At 36.7% G+C, this 20,047-nt stretch overlaps 2 protein-coding genes across 6 annotated transcripts in view; both read right to left on the reverse strand.

Moving 5' to 3' along the window:
* The window catches only part of LOC127510907 (uncharacterized), a 46,329-nt gene extending 26,630 nt beyond the window's left edge, over nt 1-19,699 (reverse strand). For 3 of the 5 annotated variants that reach the window (XM_051891063.1, XM_051891062.1, XM_051891061.1), the window contains exons 1-10: nt 18,975-19,699; nt 13,689-13,849; nt 13,521-13,589; nt 10,032-10,391; nt 9,628-9,945; nt 9,247-9,537; nt 9,090-9,174; nt 8,600-8,666; nt 8,128-8,356; nt 6,194-6,271 (exon numbers count right to left, since the gene is read on the reverse strand). In XM_051891063.1, the coding sequence (XP_051747023.1) occupies nt 6,194-6,271; nt 8,128-8,356; nt 8,600-8,666; nt 9,090-9,174; nt 9,247-9,537; nt 9,628-9,945; nt 10,032-10,391; nt 13,521-13,572 (1,480 nt within the window). In that variant the 5' untranslated portion in view covers nt 13,573-13,589; nt 13,689-13,849; nt 18,975-19,699. Of the gene's footprint in view, nt 1-5,296; nt 5,615-5,728; nt 6,101-6,193; nt 6,272-8,127; nt 8,357-8,599; nt 8,667-9,089; nt 9,175-9,246; nt 9,538-9,627; nt 9,946-10,031; nt 10,392-13,520; nt 13,590-13,688; nt 13,850-18,974 lie in introns of all 5 variants that reach the window. The other 2 variants (XM_051891065.1, XM_051891064.1) reach the window with 2 other exon arrangements.
* zmp:0000000650 (myelin-associated glycoprotein) overlaps nt 1,704-20,047 on the reverse strand; it is a 46,283-nt gene continuing 27,939 nt past the window's right edge. Inside the window, exons 7-10 of the mRNA XM_051891069.1 lie at nt 4,253-4,546; nt 3,906-4,002; nt 2,957-2,975; nt 1,704-2,858 (exon numbers count right to left, since the gene is read on the reverse strand). Of these exons, the coding sequence (XP_051747029.1) occupies nt 2,760-2,858; nt 2,957-2,975; nt 3,906-4,002; nt 4,253-4,546 (509 nt within the window). The 3' untranslated portion in view covers nt 1,704-2,759. The remainder of the gene's footprint in view (nt 2,859-2,956; nt 2,976-3,905; nt 4,003-4,252; nt 4,547-20,047) is intronic.

Here is a 20,047-nt window from a genome sequence, read left to right on the forward strand (position 1 = left end):
ACACTTTTGTTGTTTAAAAACTAGATGTGAAGAAGAGAAAGGAAACCACACCTTGTAGCAGAAAAGAGAAAAGAATGATTTTCTCTGCAGTGTTCATCTCTTCATTAACAGACGCTCCGTCCTGTGGAGAAACACACACTTGTAAATCTGCACAAATGACAAAAATAAATGGTTAATAAACTAAAATTAACACTTTACAGTAAGGTTTCATTAGTTAGGAATAGAACAACACTTCTACAGCATTTATTAATCGTAATGTTAATTTACATCATACATTCTTAAAATCAAAGGTATTTGTTAACATTAGTTAATGCACTGTGAACTAACATGAACAAACAATGAACAACTATATTTTTATTAATTAACATTAACAAAGATTAATAAACACTGTAACAGATATTTATGAACTCATTGTAAGTGTCCAGCAGCTTAATAAACTGAACAACACTTCTAAAGAAACATCTAAAGAAGAATAAGAAGAGTTCAAGACTTGCCAGAGATGAGATTTTTTTTTTTTTTCCTAAATGCAGAAGGACTCCAAGTTCTGTATTGTGGCGTCTGCTGATGATTTGAGACTGAGTGAAACTGCGCTGTGTGAACATGATAAACTGACTGACAGCTAGTGAACAACTTCCTGTATCCGGCGTCAACATTTCACATACAGAGCAACATTACATATCAATAATTTAGTAAACTGATTATACTGTACTTCAAGTTTTGAACTTTAAGACATATTTAGTTTCTGTCATTTCAGGTATTAAAAAATAAATGTGGTTGAAACAAACAAAAAAACACAAATAACAGACTTACTTGAAATAAAAACTTGGGTAACACTTTACAATAAGGTTTCATTTGTTAACATAAGTTAACTATATTAGTGAACATGAACTAACAATAAACACTACTTCTTCAGCATTTATTAATCAATGGTAATTTCAATATTTACTGATACATTTTTAGTCCAAAGTTGTATTTGTGAACATTTGTTAATGTTCTGTAAACTAACATGAACAAACAATGACCAGATTTTTACTAAAGTACAGCTGATTGTAGAAGACAAAGAATTTTTTTAATGTCCATAATAGTCCACAAAAAGACACAAATGAGAGATTAGATTAAAAAAAAAATTAGAATACATGCACATATACATTTGTGGAGAAACACATTTGTAAATCTGCACAAATGACAAAAATAAAAAAAATTAAAAAACCCATAAAAAAATCATAAATTTAGCCCTGCAAAGGAATGTAAACTGAACATTTTCGTAATTATACTGAACAAACAGATATTTATGAAATCATTGTAAGTGTCCAGCAGCTCAATAAACTGAACAACACTTCTGAAGAAACATATAAAGAAGAATAAGAAGAGTTCAAGACTTGCCAGAGATCTTAAATGCAGAAGGACTCCAAGTTCTGTATTGTGGCGTCTGCTGATGATTTGAGACTGAGTGAAACTGCGCTGTGTGAACATGATAAACTGACTGACAGCTAGTGAACAACTTCCTGTATCCGTCATCAACATACATTCTGTTTACAGACAGAGCATTAAAAGGTAAAATAGTCACCTTCCTTGTAAGTGGAAGATCATATCAATAATTTAGTAAACTGATTATACTTCAGGATTTGAACTTTAAGACATATTCAATTGCTGTCATTTCCAGTATTAAAAATAAATAAGTTCCATCAGTTTCCTGCTCAGCATTCATTTAAGAGCTTAACTTTTATTTTAAACCAAAAGCTTTGGATACAGTGTAATCATATATTTGTGCAGAAAAACTTAATATGCAGAAGTAAGTCATTACTGAATTCCCAGAAGATTCCCAGATAAACACTGTGAAGCACTTTAAATAGCTTTTATATTTTTACATGAGCATATACTGTGGCATCATGACAGGACTGGAGATCTTCTTGCAATGTTTTCCAAATAAAGCAGTGGTGGAAACAAACAAAAAAACACAAATAACAGACTTACTTGAAATAAAAACTTGGGTAACACTTTACAATAAGGTTTCATTTGTTAATTTGTTAACATAAGTTAACTATATTAGTGAATATGAACTAACAATAAACACTACTTCTTCAGAATTTATTAATCAATGGTAATTTCAACATTTACTGATGCATTTTTAGTCCAAAGTTGTATTTGTTAACATTTGTTAATGTTCTGTAAACTAACATGAACAAACAATGACCAGATTTTTACTGAAGTACAGCTGATTGTAGAAGACAAAGAATTTTTTAATGTCCATAATAGTCCACAAAAAGACACAAATGAGATATTAGGAAAAATAAAAAAATAAAATTAGAATACATGCACATATACATTTTTGTAATCTTTCGCATTCTTAAATATTATGTGAGATTAGAATAAGTGTGTCCCAAATCATAGTATACCAAATGTACCCAGATGGTCTACTGTGTGGATCCTGACATGCACAGTATTGCCCATTAACAGTACACTTTGGATGAGGATTTGGTTCAGAACTATAAACACAAATAAAAAGATATATATATGAGGATGTCAACTGTTACAGGATGATCGACAGTCTGGTGTATGGTGACAGAAGCATCTAAAATACAGAATTCAGTAAAATATGACAAAGAATGCATATTTGATGCCAGTGAGGCTTGATCTTCATGCTTTTGTAATGTATCAGACACAGGATTCATGTGAAATTAGTTTTTTTAATTAGTCTTTAAATCCTGAAAGAACACCTGACTGAAGAAAACGAAGAAGATAAAATGTGTATTTGTTGTTTATAGTGTGTCATCTCTCTTAATGTTCAAAGTTTCATATTCAGAGGGTGGAGCAGAGAGCTGAAGAGAAGCATATGTGTCTGCTGCCTCATTCTGAGCCTGAGAACAAAAACACTCTCAAACACCATCATCATCATTATCATCAACCTATATCATGCCTTATAATATATCCAGGCCTTATAACAAAGAAGACTCACCTTCAGCTTGGTGGACAATCTGGAAACAAAGGATATTAGGTTACTAATGTTTAGTCCATTATAATATCTTTCTATAGAAATGCATTCTTACTGTTTGATGCTTTTTTTTTTTTTTTTTTTTTTTTTTCGATGAGACACCAGTGACAGATCTGACTCTCTTCCTATAAGACTGTGAGTCATGATGGACTAGTGGTGTAATCTTATAGTATGCATGGGGGGCCGGTTTCAATAACAAAAGAGACAAGGTCAGAGGAATATCATTGAAAAAAGAAGGGTTATTATCAGGAAAGAGCTTTACAACCCACTTAGAAAAGCTTTCCAGCGTTGTAGAGATTAAGCGTGGAAGCCGTGAAAATGGACACCAAGGTTGAGTTGTTTCTGCTTTATACGTGACTAACATTTGGTTTTGCTATGTTTCACAAAACCAATGTAAGCTGTTGTTGTAATGTCAGCTAGGAACAGGACAGTTTTGAGTGTAATTGTTTGTCTGGAGCTGACGCGCTTCTGACAATCTTCTTTGTCGTTCGCTCATCATCTTCGCCTTAGTTTTTTGCGAAGCATTATTTCACGGCAGACGGCAACAGACACTTTGTTGGGTATTGTCGAATCAGTGTGTTACCCTTTTCGGTGTCTGGTCGTAGAATGTATGAGAAGTGACGTACTGTAATCTGGTGATTGTCTGCGTTTGTCGGTGCGGTGTGAATTGACCTATAAAGAGACATCCACTCTTGCATTGTGTGATCATGCATTTTGGGGGGGAGCATTGAAGGAAGGGGTGTGTTTGTTTGGGTTGATTTCAAATATCAAAAGTGTTTCTCAGAAATTGCTTACTGCACCTTTTATACTTATAAATCAAGTCTTTTGGCAGTTGCATTCAAAATTCATTTGGTTCAAAATTCTGATTGGGCAAGTGCCTTGGTTTGAATGGGCATGAAGTCTCTGGACTTACTGTCTAATTTTGTAGATCCCAAGTCCAACAGTCAGAGCGTACAAAACCAGAATCAGCATTAATATGATCAGGAGGGAAACTGTAACCTGTTGATATTCTGAAAATACACAATATGCCCATAAAACATAAATATAGGTCACAGTAGAAAGAGAGAAAACAGAGAGTCCCAGTACTGTCATAGTTGTTAAAAAGTTAGTTCATTCAAAAATGAAAATTCTGCAAATGCATAAAATAACTGAAAATAATAAAGGATGAATCTGTGTTGTATTCAATCAGTTACCACAGTAATGACTGGTAGAAATCTTGTTTTTATGTTTAATTTAATTTTAGTTCAGAAGAGACGTTACCTGTAAACTGCAAAGGCGAGAGATTCAGTTGAAACAGTTGACTTGCAGTGCCACGAGTGTTTCTGCCGACACACTGCAGAGATGTGTGTGTGAGTGACTGATGTATAGTGATGGAGCTCCTCAAGCCTGTGCTGCCCAATCGCTCTTCACTGATGAACGTGTCTGAAGAGTTAGTGACAGGACGTCCAGACAGATGCCACTCCAGTTCAGGAGAGGGATTCCCATCAACCTCACAGAAACACTCAGTTACATCCCCACTGACACAGCTGGAGGAAGTGGAGATTTGAGGAGCATCTAATAGAGAGAAAAATCGAGAAAGTCTGTGCTGAACAACTGGAACCTTTTCATAGTAACTTTTCTACTGTAGTTCACATTGCTTACAATCACTGAAGGTGGCTTACATATTAATGACTCATTTTACTGCCTTACAGTTCACATTCAGACACTAGCTGAGATTTGTTTTCTGTATTAGTTCCTGACTCTACATTAGATTTAACTTATGAAGGTTTGGTTATTCATTTTAGATTTAAAATATTCCAAACTCATTTGTCTTCCCCCCATGTAACAGAAAAAGAAGCAGAATGTCCAGGCTGCTCTTTTCCATATAAAATGAATAGGAACTGTCCAATAAGGACTTTTGGATATGTGCAAATAAATAACAAGCATAAAAACTTAGTAACAAACAAAGAAACAAACATCTCAAATGTGACTGTTCTGGCAGTTGGACTACTTTAATGTTCATTTTTTTGTCTTTTTTTTTATCTTGCCAGCCCCAGTTCACTGCTGTTGTTTGAAAAAGAGCAGTCTGGACATTCTGCTGAATAACTTATTTTGTGTTTTATAGAAACATAGTTAATGATGGAAGAACTTTCATTTTTGGTTCACTGAATCACTGAACTGCCCTCCAACACCGAGCCAGAGGGAAGCACAGAAACTGATGTGTTTTTTAGGGGAATCTGAAGGGATACAAATACATGGCCACACAATATAATTTACAATAACATGATTGACATCATGTCAAAACAGATATAAGGCATTACTTACACTGAACATGTAATGTGATGCTGTCCTGTGCTGTTTTGTTCTTGTCCAGTAGCTGGTAGGTTATAGTGCAGGTGAAAGTGACTCTGTGGTGACGGTGAGTAGCAGTGAAGTTCAGATCAGAGATGAGCTCCTGTTGTCTGCTGCTCTCACTGAGGGGGATTCTGGGAGTGGAGCTCCATGTGAGAGTTGGTGGAGGAGAGGAGCAGAGAGTCTCAGCAGAGCAGCGCAGACTCACAGAGCTTCCCTCCAACACCTCCTCCTGATCCTGAACCTCCTTCTGCTCCTCATACAGCTTCACTGTGGGTTTGGAGGGAGACTCTGAAAGACACATAAATACAAGATTAAGTGAAGTGACAATGATGGTATGACAAACACTTTTAAAAAAATTCATTTAAAACATTCATTTATCAGTAAAAGGCTCAAATCACTCACTAATGACATTTATAGTTGAGATGTTTTCTCTTTCAGAGTAGGTGTATTTCATTCTACCACTCTCAATCCTGAAGTAATATTTACCATTATGAATTGAACTAACATTATAAAAGACAGTGGTGCAGTTCTTCTCATGTAGTTTTCCAGTTATTTCCCCTTTAAAGTGATCAGGTTTGGGATCTCTGGAGTTAAACACTTGATGGATATTCACATTATATCCATATTTGAGCCACAATCCTGTAGCAGCACTCTCATTGAGCTCTTTGTCATATTCATCCTCAATCTCAAATATGCACTTTATGATCACACAGGATCCACTGAGAGCTTCAATCTTCTCTGGCAGACTGATGCTGAAATCTCTACAGCAAACACCTTCAACACACACAACACAAACATTAATTCATTAAAGAATTAATTTAAAAAAAAAAAAATGCTTTTACATTTAATTCATAAAAATATCCAAACCTTTCAACAGAAAAATAAGTAGAATTATTTTCTCTGCTCTCTGGATATCCATCCTTTTATTCTGTGATGAACATCCACCTGTCGGAGAAAAGCAAGCTTGACCAACATGACCACCCCCTGTATATCTTCAGCACACTTTTTCCCAACAAATGTATTGTATATTTAGGAAGGTCCCTTATTTCTCCTGAGAGATGTTTCTTTGAGTTTGTGGTTTGTGGAAGCTCTGACACAGTGAAACACCTTTACTGTCAAGGAAAATGATGCAGGAGTTTATGCAAAAATGTATGTGCCAAAGATGGGACGGAAGAAGGAAAGAGGAACGTGTCAAACTTTACATCGCCATCACTGGTTGATGGAAAACGTTGCTTGTCTTTTTAGTTGTTTTTTCTTCTTCTCAAAAATGTAAATTCTTTATAAATATCTAAATAATAATAATAATATCAAAATATCTATAATATCTCAAACTTTCTATATTACAGGTTTATCTCTCTGTGAATGTTTATTTTCTTGTTTAGACCCTTGAATCTTGGCTCATTACCCCCAAAAAATAATTAACAAATAATTATGTTCACTTTACTGTTTCAGTAATTTCGCCATTAAAAAAAAAAAAAAAAAATTCTCAGTATTAAACTTTTGGATGCTGGATATGACAGAATCTCTGCTGATGTTCTATGATTCTATTAATTTTAATGTAATGGCTGTAAAACAGCAACAAGACCATAAAAATATGAAAGAGGAAATTTGTTAAAAAAATCTGACCTTCGTAGCAGAAAGTGTCTGAATCTCCTGTTTAGATCCAAAGTTTACAGTAACATCTGCTTCTGATTAAAGACAGAGTGAAGCTGTGCTGTGGGAACAGAATTTGTAGCTTAAACTACTGATCTAATCTACTGATTATAACTCCCCTCTTTCTTCACATCACATTCACACCAGTACTTCCTGTGACATCATGAACATATTCTGTGCACAAGCAGAATCTTCAATTTATTTTGTATCATTTTCTGTGCGGTGTGCTGCTGTAAAACTACAGAACCTACTTAATCTGTTCCTTTGTTCCATCTGTTCTTCACATAAAGCTATCGTATGGCTTCAGAAATCTTTAAATGTAGTGTACAAGTTTTATAGACGTTTGAGCAGGAAACAGGAGGGAAACAACGTCAGGTGATAATGTGGTAAATAATAAAAAAAATAATATAATCGAAAAATTCAAAATCATTTAAAATTCGAATAGAATGTTACATGAGAAGCTTGTTTTAGAGCAGTAGCATACAGTATTTGTGTGGATCATGTGCCCATAATGCTGCCCTCTGCTGGTCAAAAAATGAAGCAACAGTTTAGTTTTGTTTATAAGTAGGCATACTATCAAAAGTTATGTGAGTACATTTTTTTTCTTTAATGTAATATTCAATCAGAGAAAGATAAATAAAACAGGATCAGAAGAAACCATCAAGATGTAAAAAACTATGAACATGTACTTCATCTGGAAAAAACAAAACAAAAACACAAACCACCAAACTAAGGTCAGAGGAAGTTTTTTACAAAATATTTATATGATTTGTTTTTGTTTTTATATATTATATATATTCATTTTTAAAACTTCTAATATATATTCAAGCTCTGATGATTATGAATAAATATGTATCAGTGTATAGATTTTTTAAATTTACATTTTTTAGGGAAACATGACAAAAAAAAAAAAAAATTCTTCAACTGACGGTGTGAGCGACTTAGGTTCAGTTGCTTGCTTTACTTTTAACCATATCTGCACTCATGACAAACTTTTTTTTGTGGGAACAGTCTTAGGATGTGTGAAGTTTCTTCATATGCATCTTCTGATAGCTCAAAGGACTCTTTTCTGATATTTGTCCCCCTGTCTGGTACAGTTTAATCTTTTTGGGACTTCAAAGCTGAGATGTTGCTGTTGGGTTAATCACCTCCCACAGAGCTTTTTGTCTCCCTCACTTTACCAGAATAACTGATAACAGCGTAGTCAGTGGTCAGCGAGGAGATACCCCTGATTTCTTCGGACTCTGGTTTGAGGTTTTTGAAGTCAATGGAGGCATAATGGAGGGATTCTTGACGATTCAGTGTGGCAGCTTCAGCAGGTGACAGTATGACATTATTGGCATAAACAGACTCACTCTCACAATCTTGTTGAATATCCTAGAGGATAAATGCAGTAGGGTATTCGGGGTGAATTGCTGTGGTGTATTCTGATACAGAAGAACAGCAGTACAGAAGAAAGAAAATATGGGCTTGAAACCACATGACTGTGAGTAATTTGACAAAATTGTAGTTTTTGAGTGAACTACTGTATATGTTTAAAATGATGGAATATTTTCAAGCAATGTTGTTTGTTAAGGTGCCATTTTTCAATGAATAGTGTGTTTTGTTGGTACGACTCACCTTATCAGTCATAATGATTCCAGTAGTATCTTCTTGTTTTGTCTGTGAGGATCTGCTGTTTTCTCTTCTGGAAAAATAAAGAAAAAAAAAATCATGATTGAAAACTCTAGTCACAACCTGGATTCAAATTCATTACTTACATTGTACAAATGTTTGGTCACTGTCCCGAAAATAAACCCCAGCTGGTCGAGCAGGACCTCAACATGTAGTTTGTATTATCTTAGTTTCAGGCCATTTTTACTACAATCATTAAATGAGATGCAAGATTGCACTAGTTCTGTTTCAACAAAACTAGAGCACATAAGTCTGCTGTGTGAAAGACTTCATGTAGTAGTGCCAATTTTAGTTTTCCAGATGAACTGACTGATATACAGCATTGCTGTGGATGATGCCAAATATTAGAAAATATGTGGTCACTGAATGCTGCGATTAACCAATCAGAATCAAGTATTGCAGAGAGCATGTTACTTTACATATATTGTGTACGCACCGTGCACAATATATAATGACACACAACTTCATCATCAGGAAAACCCCAACAGCAGCTCCAATCAAGATGGAAAGAAGGTGATGACCTTGTGAGCAATGAAAAAAAAAATTATATATGCAATTTTATTGTGACTTATTTTAGTGTGTATTAGGTTTACCTCCTCCTGGAGGGAAGAGATTAAGCTGAAACAGTTGACTTGCAGTGCCACGAGTGTTGTTGCCGACACACTGCAGAGATGTGTGTGCGAGTGACTGATGTAGAGTGATGGAGCTCCTCAAGCCTGTGCTGCCCAATCGCTCTTCACTGATGAACGTGTCTGAAGAGTTAGAGACAGGAGGTCCAGACAGATGCCACTCCAGTTCAGGAGAGGGATTCCCATCAACCTCACAGAAACACACAATTACATCAGTTCTGTTACAGCTGGAGGAGGGAGAGATTTTAGGGGCATCTGAAAATGAAAAAGAGAAAATTATATAATACATATAGGTTTACAGGCGTCTTATGGAGGAGAAAAGAAATTATGCCACAAAAATCCTACACTGAACATGTAATGTGATGTTGTCCTGTGCTGTTTTGTTCTTGTCCAGTAGCTGGTAGGTTATAGTGCAGGTGAAAGTGACTCTGTGGTGACGGTGAGTAGCAGTGAAGTTCAGATCAGAGATGAGCTCCTGTTGTCTGCTGCTCTCACTGAGGGGGATTCTGGGAGTGGAGCTCCATGTGAGAGTTGGTGGAGGAGAGGAGCAGAGAGTCTCAGCAGAGCAGCGCAGACTCACAGAGCTCCTCTCCAACACCTCCTCCTGATCCTGAACCTCCTTCTGCTCCTCATACAGCTTCACTGTGGGTTTGGGGGGAGACTCTGAAACGAAGAATTATATATGTAGATATATGTAGACATTTCATTGTGGCACAGAAGTTTACAACTTGTCATGTGCAATATCTTACCAATTACTTCTATCTGAACATGTGGTTCACTGTAAGTCCATTTCAAACCACCTTCACCCTCAAGCCTAAAGTGATAAGTACCACTGTAATTTGATCTGACATCATAAAAGATGGTGGTACAGTCCTTCTCATGTAATCTTCCAGTTATATTTCCCTTTATAATGGAGTTTTGGCTGGACATGGAGGAGTTGAAAACTATTTTCTCAGTCCCATCTTTATGCCAACATCCTGTAGCATTCTCAGTGAGTTCTTTGTCATATTCGTCCTTAATCTCAAATGTGCACTTTATGATCACACAGGATCCACTGAGAGCTTCAATCTTGTCTGGCAGACTGATGCTGAAATCTCTACACAAAACACCTACAACCCAAATGTGAAAAAAGAATTAAAAAAGAAAAACATGCACAAACACAATACTATGTTCATATAAAAGGAAACCCTTAGTTTATCTACAGTGCCTTTTAGCTGCAAACTTAACAACCTCTATTGTGACAGTCTGCACTGGGGTCTCCACCGGAAGTTACCTGAACCACCTCAACTGGCTCCTTTTGACAAAGAGAAACAGTCACCCTACTTCGAGTCCCTCCTGGATATCCGAGCTATGCACCCTGTTTCTTAGGGTTAGCCCAGACACCCTGCAGAGAAAACTCATTTCGGCCGCTTATGTCCAGAATCTAGTTCTTTCGGTCACTACCCATAGCTCATGACCATAGGCAAGAGTTGGAACATAGATCGATCTGTAAATTGAGAGATTCGCCCTCCGGCTCAGTTCCCTTTTCACAAGGATGGTCTGGTACACTGACCGTATTACTGCCACCACCGCACCGATCCATCTATCGATTTAATGTTCTGACCTGCCCTCACTCGTGAACAAGATCCTGAGATACTTGAACTCCTCCACTTAGGGAAGCAACCCTAGCTGAGAACCATGACCTCAGAGAAGCTGACCCTCGGGAGGTACCAAACGCCCAAACCATGAAGATCACAGCCTGATAAGGCCATCAGGACAACATCCGCAACAATCAGTGATGCCACCCCTATGGCCCCTAAGCTGGACACTCTTCACCCTTCGGCTGCACCTTGAGATCCTGTTTATGAATATCACAAACAGAATATGCTTTTCCAGACATGCTGAGAAGTGTGATTGCTCGGTAACTGGAACACACCTTCCAGGCCACTTTTTAAAAAAATAAATAAACAAAAGAACCAACACACCCACCGCAAGGGCCTGTCCCTGATTCCCATGCAATGTTGAACAGGTGTGCCAGCCAAGGCAGCTCGACTACATCCAGGGCACTCAGTACCTCAGGGTGAATCTTGTCCACCATTAGCTTTTTAACTACCTCAGTGACTTCTGCCAGTAAAATGGGTGATGACTCCCTGATTCCTCCAATCCTGCCTCTTCTTCTGAATGATTTGAAAAGTGGCACCCCTGCCTGTAATCACCAACATTTCAATATAAATTCTGATGGTGATGTCTAATCTCCTATGTTTATTCCCCAAAACGCTTTTTTGTCAGATATACATATTGTCACCAAATCCGAAATGTTGCCGAAATATGTTACAGCTCTCTATTTCACACACAATGACATTTATAATACCCAAATTGAACAGTGACCTTGAATCACAGATTTAGGCTGCGTACGAAAACTGGAAAATGCTGCCTTCGGAGGGCACATTTCAAGGTAGGAAGGCATCAAGGCATGTCCAAATCCAATGTTAGGTTCACTTCCTGTTTCCTGAGATACTTTCCTCTGTTCGATTTTTGTAGGCAGCATAGATGTGTCCTTCGCTGCCTTTGATATCCCACAATCCTGTGCTTTCCATTCTGTGACAGTTGAACTAGAAAAATAAAGATGGTGTCCGAAAGTTGCATTTGCTGGTCAGTTTGTTTGTAAATGTACGTTTTTGACCAACATTTTCCACTTTTGATGTCATTTCTAGCGAGAAGTCACTATTGTAATAATTAAATATTTGTTTAGTTCTCACCAAAGCTTGCACTATTTTACGGTAGATCATTAAACTGTTACACTGCCTCAAAAGTCTGTCTGAAATCAGTTTTGTGAGGTGCCTTTATGCACAAATGCTGCCTTACAAGTCATTGCCTGATATGGCAGTGAGGCAACAATTCAACTGCCTAGGATTTCGGATGCAGCCTTAGGTCACAGAGGTAACTGATTTCAGCATGACACCTGTATTTTTACAGCTAGCCTGCTGTTGAACAGTACCTGTTCCAGCTAGGTGGGACCCAGGTGGGACTGTCAGTTAGCAGGGTTCAACAAACCATCATTGATTCAAACAGCTGATGAGGTAAGAATAAAACTGTTCAACAAATGAGGTGGTAATAAATCTGTTCAGTGAAATGTGCATAATGCATATAGTAGAGGTTCTCAACTTTCATGCAGAGTTTAGCTCCAACCCTAATCAAACACACCTAAACAAGATAATCAAGGTGTTCAGGATTATTGGAAAGTCACAGACAGGTGAGTTTGATCAGAGCTAAATCTTGCAGGAAAGTGGACCTCGAGGGCCAGACAGTTTTATAGCTGCTGTGACCCAGCAGCCTATGATTACAATTGTTTTCTCTTCTATGTACCATAGATGAGATTCATACAGGCACCTCTATGGCAACTTTAATGAAAACAACAAATTCAAACTTAAACTAATTTTTTTTAAAAATGTATACTTATTTTTAGTGATGGGCAGATCGAGGCTTTGTGAAACACTGAAGCAATTAAAGCCAATGTGTCGTAATGTGTTGAGGCTTTGAAACAATCTGACACCCGTCTCCACGGTGACCCCTAGTGGTCAGAACAGTGTGAATGCAACAAAACTCAGGCCAAACATGCATTAAAAATACCCTTTAACAAACGTATTGCAAAAGTTTTATTGAAAATAAAATCAATCAAATGCAATTAACTAATCATTTATTAAGATTAAATATAGAGTGTCTGTATAATATGTGTTCTTTTATCAATTTTCAAGGCTTGTTTCTCTGTTCCATGGCTCGAGCTAAAAAGGCCAATAAGAGCTCTTAATAACTACCATTATTCATTTTAATTATTCTAATGTCTAATTAAAACATCTACAAACGTATAAAACTGATCGGAGATCAGGTAAAACCGTAGCGTAAAGCCCTAGACACTTGTTCAGTAGTTCTCAGTGAATCTACATGATTCATGGGTTCACTTTATCATCGCCCTCTACCAGTGAACCATTGATATTTCGAACTGTTTCGAAACGTTTCAAAACAGTGATGACGTAATGAAGCCTTGTTTACTAAAATCACGTGACTTTGACAGTTTGATACATGCTCCGAATCACTGATTCGAAACAAAAGATTCATGAAGCTTCGGCGCTTCATGAAGCAGTGTTTCGAAATCGGCCATCACTACTTATTTTACACTCTCACAACTGTCACAATGAGGCCTGTTGACCAGTAAAAAACAATTATTTTGTTTACTCAAGGGAAAGAACAGGTAGACATACCTTTCATCAGAAAACTGAGAAGAAGAATTTTCTCTGCTGTCCAGATATCCATCCTTTTGTGAAATCCAACTGAGCATTATGGGAGAAAAATAAAAAATTAAACACACTCATGCATCTAGAAACTTTGTCAAAATTTAACTTAAAAAAGGTAGAGGAGCTTGTCCTGACCTTTCTTAGAGCAGAATCTCCTGTTTAGTTCTCAGCTGTAATGCCTGCTGCTGATTAAAGATGGAGGTAAACCTGCTGAATGAACAGAATAGTGCCAACATACTGACTGGCATCATAATTTCCCTTTTCATTGCATCAGTCTAGTAGTTCCTGTAACATGCCTGAAAAAATGGTAACATTTTAAAACGTATCATTCCTATTAAATTGGACATTTTAATATGTAGAAATTTTACATACTGGTGGTTTTACATTATGTATTTCAAAGTGCACTGTTGAATGGAGGGATGGCAAAAGGGATCATTTATTATCATTTCTACTCTTTCATAATGAAAAGAGTGGCCAGGATATCACCTTTTCGGTTTCAAAGAAGAACGAGAACAAACATCATATGAGTTTGTAATGGGTGAGTTAATGATGAAATAATTTCTGCATTTGGGTGCATTTAATGCATAGCATTTAATACTGTGTTTACAATGCTAAACAAAGGTTGCGTCATATGCAGAAAAGTCTTGCACCACTTTAAGCAACACTGTGTCCACATTACTTAGGCAAGCTATTTCCTGCTTGAGACATTTCTACAAGTTACATACTACTCATGCATACTACTTGGAACATAATGTTAATCTTTGAAAAGATGTCCACAGAGTGCTGAAGGGATGACGTCAAAACCCAGAAGACTAATTTATCACCGCTTCCCTGGAGATCTTTTTCTTATGGGTTTTTATAATAGGGTTTTTCAGTTTATGAGTGAAATAAGATCTGTGGTAAACATAACTTGATACTTGAATGCTTTGTTCTACAATGTAAACTGCACACACCCATATTGAAAATGCAAATTTTGAAGCTATAATGTTTATTAAAAAAAAAAAAAACGTATGATTCGAATAAGTTACTAGATAAATATGTCCGGGGTGTGCATGTGTGCAGTTTACATTGTGGAACAAAACATCGCAGTTATGTTTACCACAGACCTTATTTCACTCATAAACTGAAAAATCCCATTATACGTGTGTGTGTGTGTGTGTGTGTGTCTATATGTGTATATATATATATATATATATATATATATATATATTTATATTTAGACACACACACACACACACACACACACACAGACTCTTCTCACTGTATACCCAGGACAATAATAATATCATTATTAAGTATGCAGATGATACAACCGTCCTTGGCCTCATCAGAGTGTGGGGGGGGGGGGGTATTTTAGGAAGAGAGCCCCCCATCTGCAGCCTTTCACCATCCAGGGGACTGAGGTGGAGCGGACTGTCAGCTATAAGTTCTTATATTTCAGAGAACCTTAGCTGGGCCAAAAATACTGTAGCAACACTGAAAAGAGCTCAGCAGAGGCCGCATTTCATCAGACTGCCACATCCTCACCAGCGGTATTACAGTGTGGTATGGCAATACCACCCTGGCTGAGAGGAAATCATTGCAACAGGTCATAAAAACGAGAGAGGGTCATCGGCTCTGACCTCCCCTCCATGGACACTATATACACCCAGCACTGCAGGAAGAAAAGTCGTTATTTTTGTTTTGCCGCGCAAAAAGTATTCTCGTCGCTTCATAAAATTAAGGTTGAACCACTGCAGTCACGTCGACTGTTTTAACAATGTCTTTAGCACCTTTCTGGAGGTCTTACGGTTGTGGAACGACATGAGGGTAAGTAATTAATGACAGAATTTGAATTTTTGGGTGAACTAACCCTTTCTCACTCCCCATTCCTATGGACAATTAATATTTCTCATCCTACAACCCATTCACACTTTGGACAATTAACAACCTTACTGACCACTCTCTTCCCCAAATATATAATTTAATATAATGTTTTGTTCTGTGACTGATCAGGTACAATTATGTACAACAGTGTATTAATCCAGGCGCATTATCGTTATCATTTTAATTCTGTCAAACAACATGTGCAATATTATTTATGTATAGCTTACAATGTGCAATACTATTTATTTTATTACCTTTAATAATAAAATAAAAACAAGTCTACTTGTGTATCTATTTTTATTAGTAAGTTTATCTGTACATATGGTCTCTTTTGTTTTTTGCACCTTGAATATGTTTGCTGCTCTTACTTCTTTGAATTGCTTTTTATTTTATCTTTACCTTTTTACAAAAGCTGACTCTGAGATACGCACAAGAATTCCAATGTACCTATACTGAAATGTACCTGTGCAAATGGCAATAAACTTTAAACTAAACTATACAAGTTTATTTCCTTTAAAGACTCAAGATCTATGATAAGAATTACATAAGAATTATGCCTTGCAGTATGCTTTGCTGTTGCTACATCCTCAAGCAAAGATTATCTGCTTCTCGGCATCTATTTACTAACTTATAATGTAGGATAACTTTTGTGGTTACTAAAAGGTTGTATGTAAATGCTTTTGAAACATACAGTATGTATAAAGAATAAGCCTACATAATTTGTGACTTCCTTTGGGGGTTCAGGCTACATTATTCACATTTTATGCAGAACTTGGTAAAGTTCAAATATACATTATCACCCACGTAAATTTGCAAAGATCTATAAAGAATGATGAATGTACCTTTGAGAACAAAGCCAATGCTGTTTAAATATGACCATAATGCAAAACAGGTGTCAACAGAAAGGTGGCGCTTTCCTGTGTCACACGAGATAAAGAGTTTTACACGTAACTGAACTATGATCTGAGTTTAGAGCAGAGTTTTTTGCATTAGGACATTCAAAGAGCTCGAGTCATGTATATGAATAGACCCAGTGACTGCTTGGGTCTGAAAACATCTACATTTATTAAAAAAATAATGAGCAACATGACTAGGACATTAGGTACAGATGCAACTTACCATGTTCAATCACATAATCATATCAGGAATGTTATAGGTGTAAGTTGGTATATAGGTTTCTCTACTGTACTGGTCATTAAAAATAAAATTTACATTTTTAATTCTGTGTATGAGAAACATAGCAGGGGAAAAAAAAACTTACAAACTGAAGCCTGTGACTTGTTAGTGTTACAAGGTTTTAGGTGTGAATGGGGAGCAGGTGTGTTAAATTTGGTGTTATCGCTCTCACTCTCTCATACTGGTCACTGGAAGTTCAACATGGCTCCTCATGGCAAAGAACTCTCTGAGGATCTGAAAAAAAGAATTGTTGCTCTACATAAAGATGGCGTAGGCTATAAGAAGATTGCCAAGACCCTGAAACTGAGCTACAGCACGGTGGCCAAGACCATACAGCGGTTTAACAGGACAGGTTCCACTCAGAACAGGCCTCGCCATGGTCGACCAAAGAAGTTGAGCGCATGTGCTCAGCGTCATATCCAGAGGTTGTGTTTGGGAAATAGACATATGAGTGCTGTCAGCATTGCTGCAGAGGTTGAAGGGGTGGGGGGTCAGCCTGTCAAATTGGTCTGCATGGCTGTCGTCCCAGAAAGAAGCCTCTTCTAAAGATGATGTACGAGAAAGCCCGCAAACAGTTTGCTGAAGACGAGCAGACTAAGGACATGGATTACTGGAACCATGTCCTGTGGTCTGATGAGACCAAGATAAACTTATTTGGTTCAGATGGTGTTAAGCGTGTGTGGCGGCAACCAGGTGAGGAGTACAAAGACAAGTATGTCTTGCCTACAGTCAAGCATGGAGGTGGGAGTGTCATGGTCTGGGGCTGCATGAGTGCTGCCGGCACTGGGGCGCTACAGTTCATTGAGGGAACCATGAATTCCAACATGTACTGTGACATACTGAAGCAGAGCATGATCCCCTCCCTTCAGAGACTGGGCCGCAGGGCAGTATTCCAACATGATAACGACCCCAAACACACCTCCAAGACAACCACTGCCTTGCTTAAGAAGCTGAGGGTACCTAAACCCATCTGTGGGCATCCTCAAATGGAAGGTGGAGGAGCGCAAGGTCTCTAACATCCACCAGCTCCGTGATGTCGTCATGGAGGAGTGGAAGAGGACTCCAGTGGCAACCTGTGAAGCTCTGGTGAACTCCATTCCCAAGAGGGTTAAGGCAGTGCTGAAAAATAATGGTGGCCACACAAAATATTGACACTTTGGGCCCAATTTGGACATTTTCACTTAGGGGTGTACTCACTTTTGTGGCCAGCGGTTTAGACATTAATGGCTGTGTGTTGAGTTATTTTGAGGGGACAGCAAATTTACACTGTTATACAAGCTGTACACTCACTACTTTACATTGTAGCAAAGTGTCATTTCTTCAGTGTTGTCACATGAAAAGATATAATAAAATATTTACAAAAATGTGAGGGGTGTACTCACTTCTGTGAGATATTGTATATATATATATATATATATACATACATATACAGTCAAACCAAAAATTATTCAGACATTTTTTATATTTTTTATATATTTTTACTAGTGGGTGCAGGACACTATAGTTCATTTATGTAAGTGAGGATAGCAAAATAAAATAAACTGTGACATATTATACCCAAAAATTCTTCATACAGTGGACTACCAGTAAAACTGATAAAAATTTGGAACCAAAAATTATTCAGACACTTTGACCTGACCATGTTTTGCTTAAGTGTTATCTGACATAATTAAGATTAATGTTTTCTGACACAGTTTAACTCTGAGATCTTGTCATATTTTATTACCATTTTTTTTAAACTATAGTGAATAAACTGTGAATGAATGAAATGTTCAAGGTGTCTGAATAAATTTTGGTTTGACTGTATAATATATATATTATGCATATATATATATATATATATATATATACACACACACACACACACACACATTTTAAACAAACACTTTATTTTTTCTGTTTTTATCTTGCATACGTGAATATAAAATCTGAAAACTGAAATCTGCAAGAATGTTTGTATGATGTTGAAACACTATTAAAAGGGCTATATGTAAGATTTTTACTTTAATAAAGCATAAAAATACCCTACTATGTTTGCAGATATTTAGGAAACATGCTAAGTTCACCTGCTTGTTTCTCAGAAAAACAATGCTACAGCCACATATTCTACTTTGAAATCTGCGTTCCGTGTCGGAATGTTTTGTTTTTTTTTTTTTTGGTCTGTGCAAAACCATGTGCTGCCAGTTTATCCAATAGTATTTCGACATCACAGGTTGCCAGTTGGCGGAAAACACCGCGTATTGCAGCCATGGAAACCAGCAAACAAACTGTGTCAGAGAATCGCAGATTCTACCCGACCTAAAAAGCCTCTGCATCCATCTAAAAATCTCTAGGAAAGACAGCATATTAAAACACAGATAAATCAAATCATCAGCTTACAGTGTGTAAGTCTCCTCAGCTTTCATTGTCAATTGTGCTCCCTCTTGTTGCGTATCCTCAAGCTGCCCACCCGTGTCTTTGAAAGTGGGGGCGGGGCAAACAATATTTTGAATTTGGACTGCAGTACCTATTTTGACCACTGGGTGTCATTCCTACATAGAGCCCCTTTAAACTGATATAAATTATATGTCATTAGATCTTGCAAAAGAATAAACTTTGGTTTCCATTACCTATTGTATATTAAAAAATATTTTATTATTGCAGAATGTTGCAACATTCAATAAAATATACAAATGCTAACCAAAATAAAAGTAGACAGAACATTCAAGACCCATTTGAAAGGATGCAAGTGTACAGTAAAACAACAACAAAATATTTGGAAATAATCTGCACATTGCACATATACAGTGCCCCACAAAGGGTGTTAAATATTTTTATGAAGTGTAACATGAAAAAATTATATAACAAATTAATAATAATAAAAAAGGTTTTAATTCCCAAAAATAAGTTTGTAAAGTTTTAAATTAAATATCAATACACATAAAATTAATACAAAAAATATTGTGACACTTTGTGGTTGTCCAATGTAAATGGAACATGTTACTCTGAGAATTAATTACTTTATACACCCACTTAAAATCTCCTTGACACCAAATAAAATTCAATGTTATAGATAAGAAAATGTGATCAATCGTTAGTTATCTAATGCAATGACAAAATATATATTTAAGTGTGTCTTAAATGTGCTTTAAAATCCCTATTTGAAAGAATTAAGAATTGTTTATAAATTGTATGCTTTCTTAGATTCACCTTGCTTTACGTCCATATCTGAACTCATGACCTTTTTTGCTTTAATTGCTACTTTGTGAGGAACCTGGTAAATGGCATCTTCATGTGTCATTGAGGTCGCTTCTCTGAACTTTGCCTCGCTATCTGCTATGTTTTGACCGGAATATCTGACTACAGCGTAGTCAGTAGTAAGCGAAAAGATGCCTCTAATTTCTTTTGACTCTGGTTTGGTGTTTATAAAGTTAATGGTGGAGTAATGTAGAGTTTCTGGATGATTTAGTGTG

The sequence above is a fragment of the Ctenopharyngodon idella genome, chromosome 4 (genome assembly GCF_019924925.1).
Source record: "Ctenopharyngodon idella isolate HZGC_01 chromosome 4, HZGC01, whole genome shotgun sequence".
NCBI lineage: Eukaryota > Metazoa > Chordata > Actinopteri > Cypriniformes > Xenocyprididae > Ctenopharyngodon > Ctenopharyngodon idella.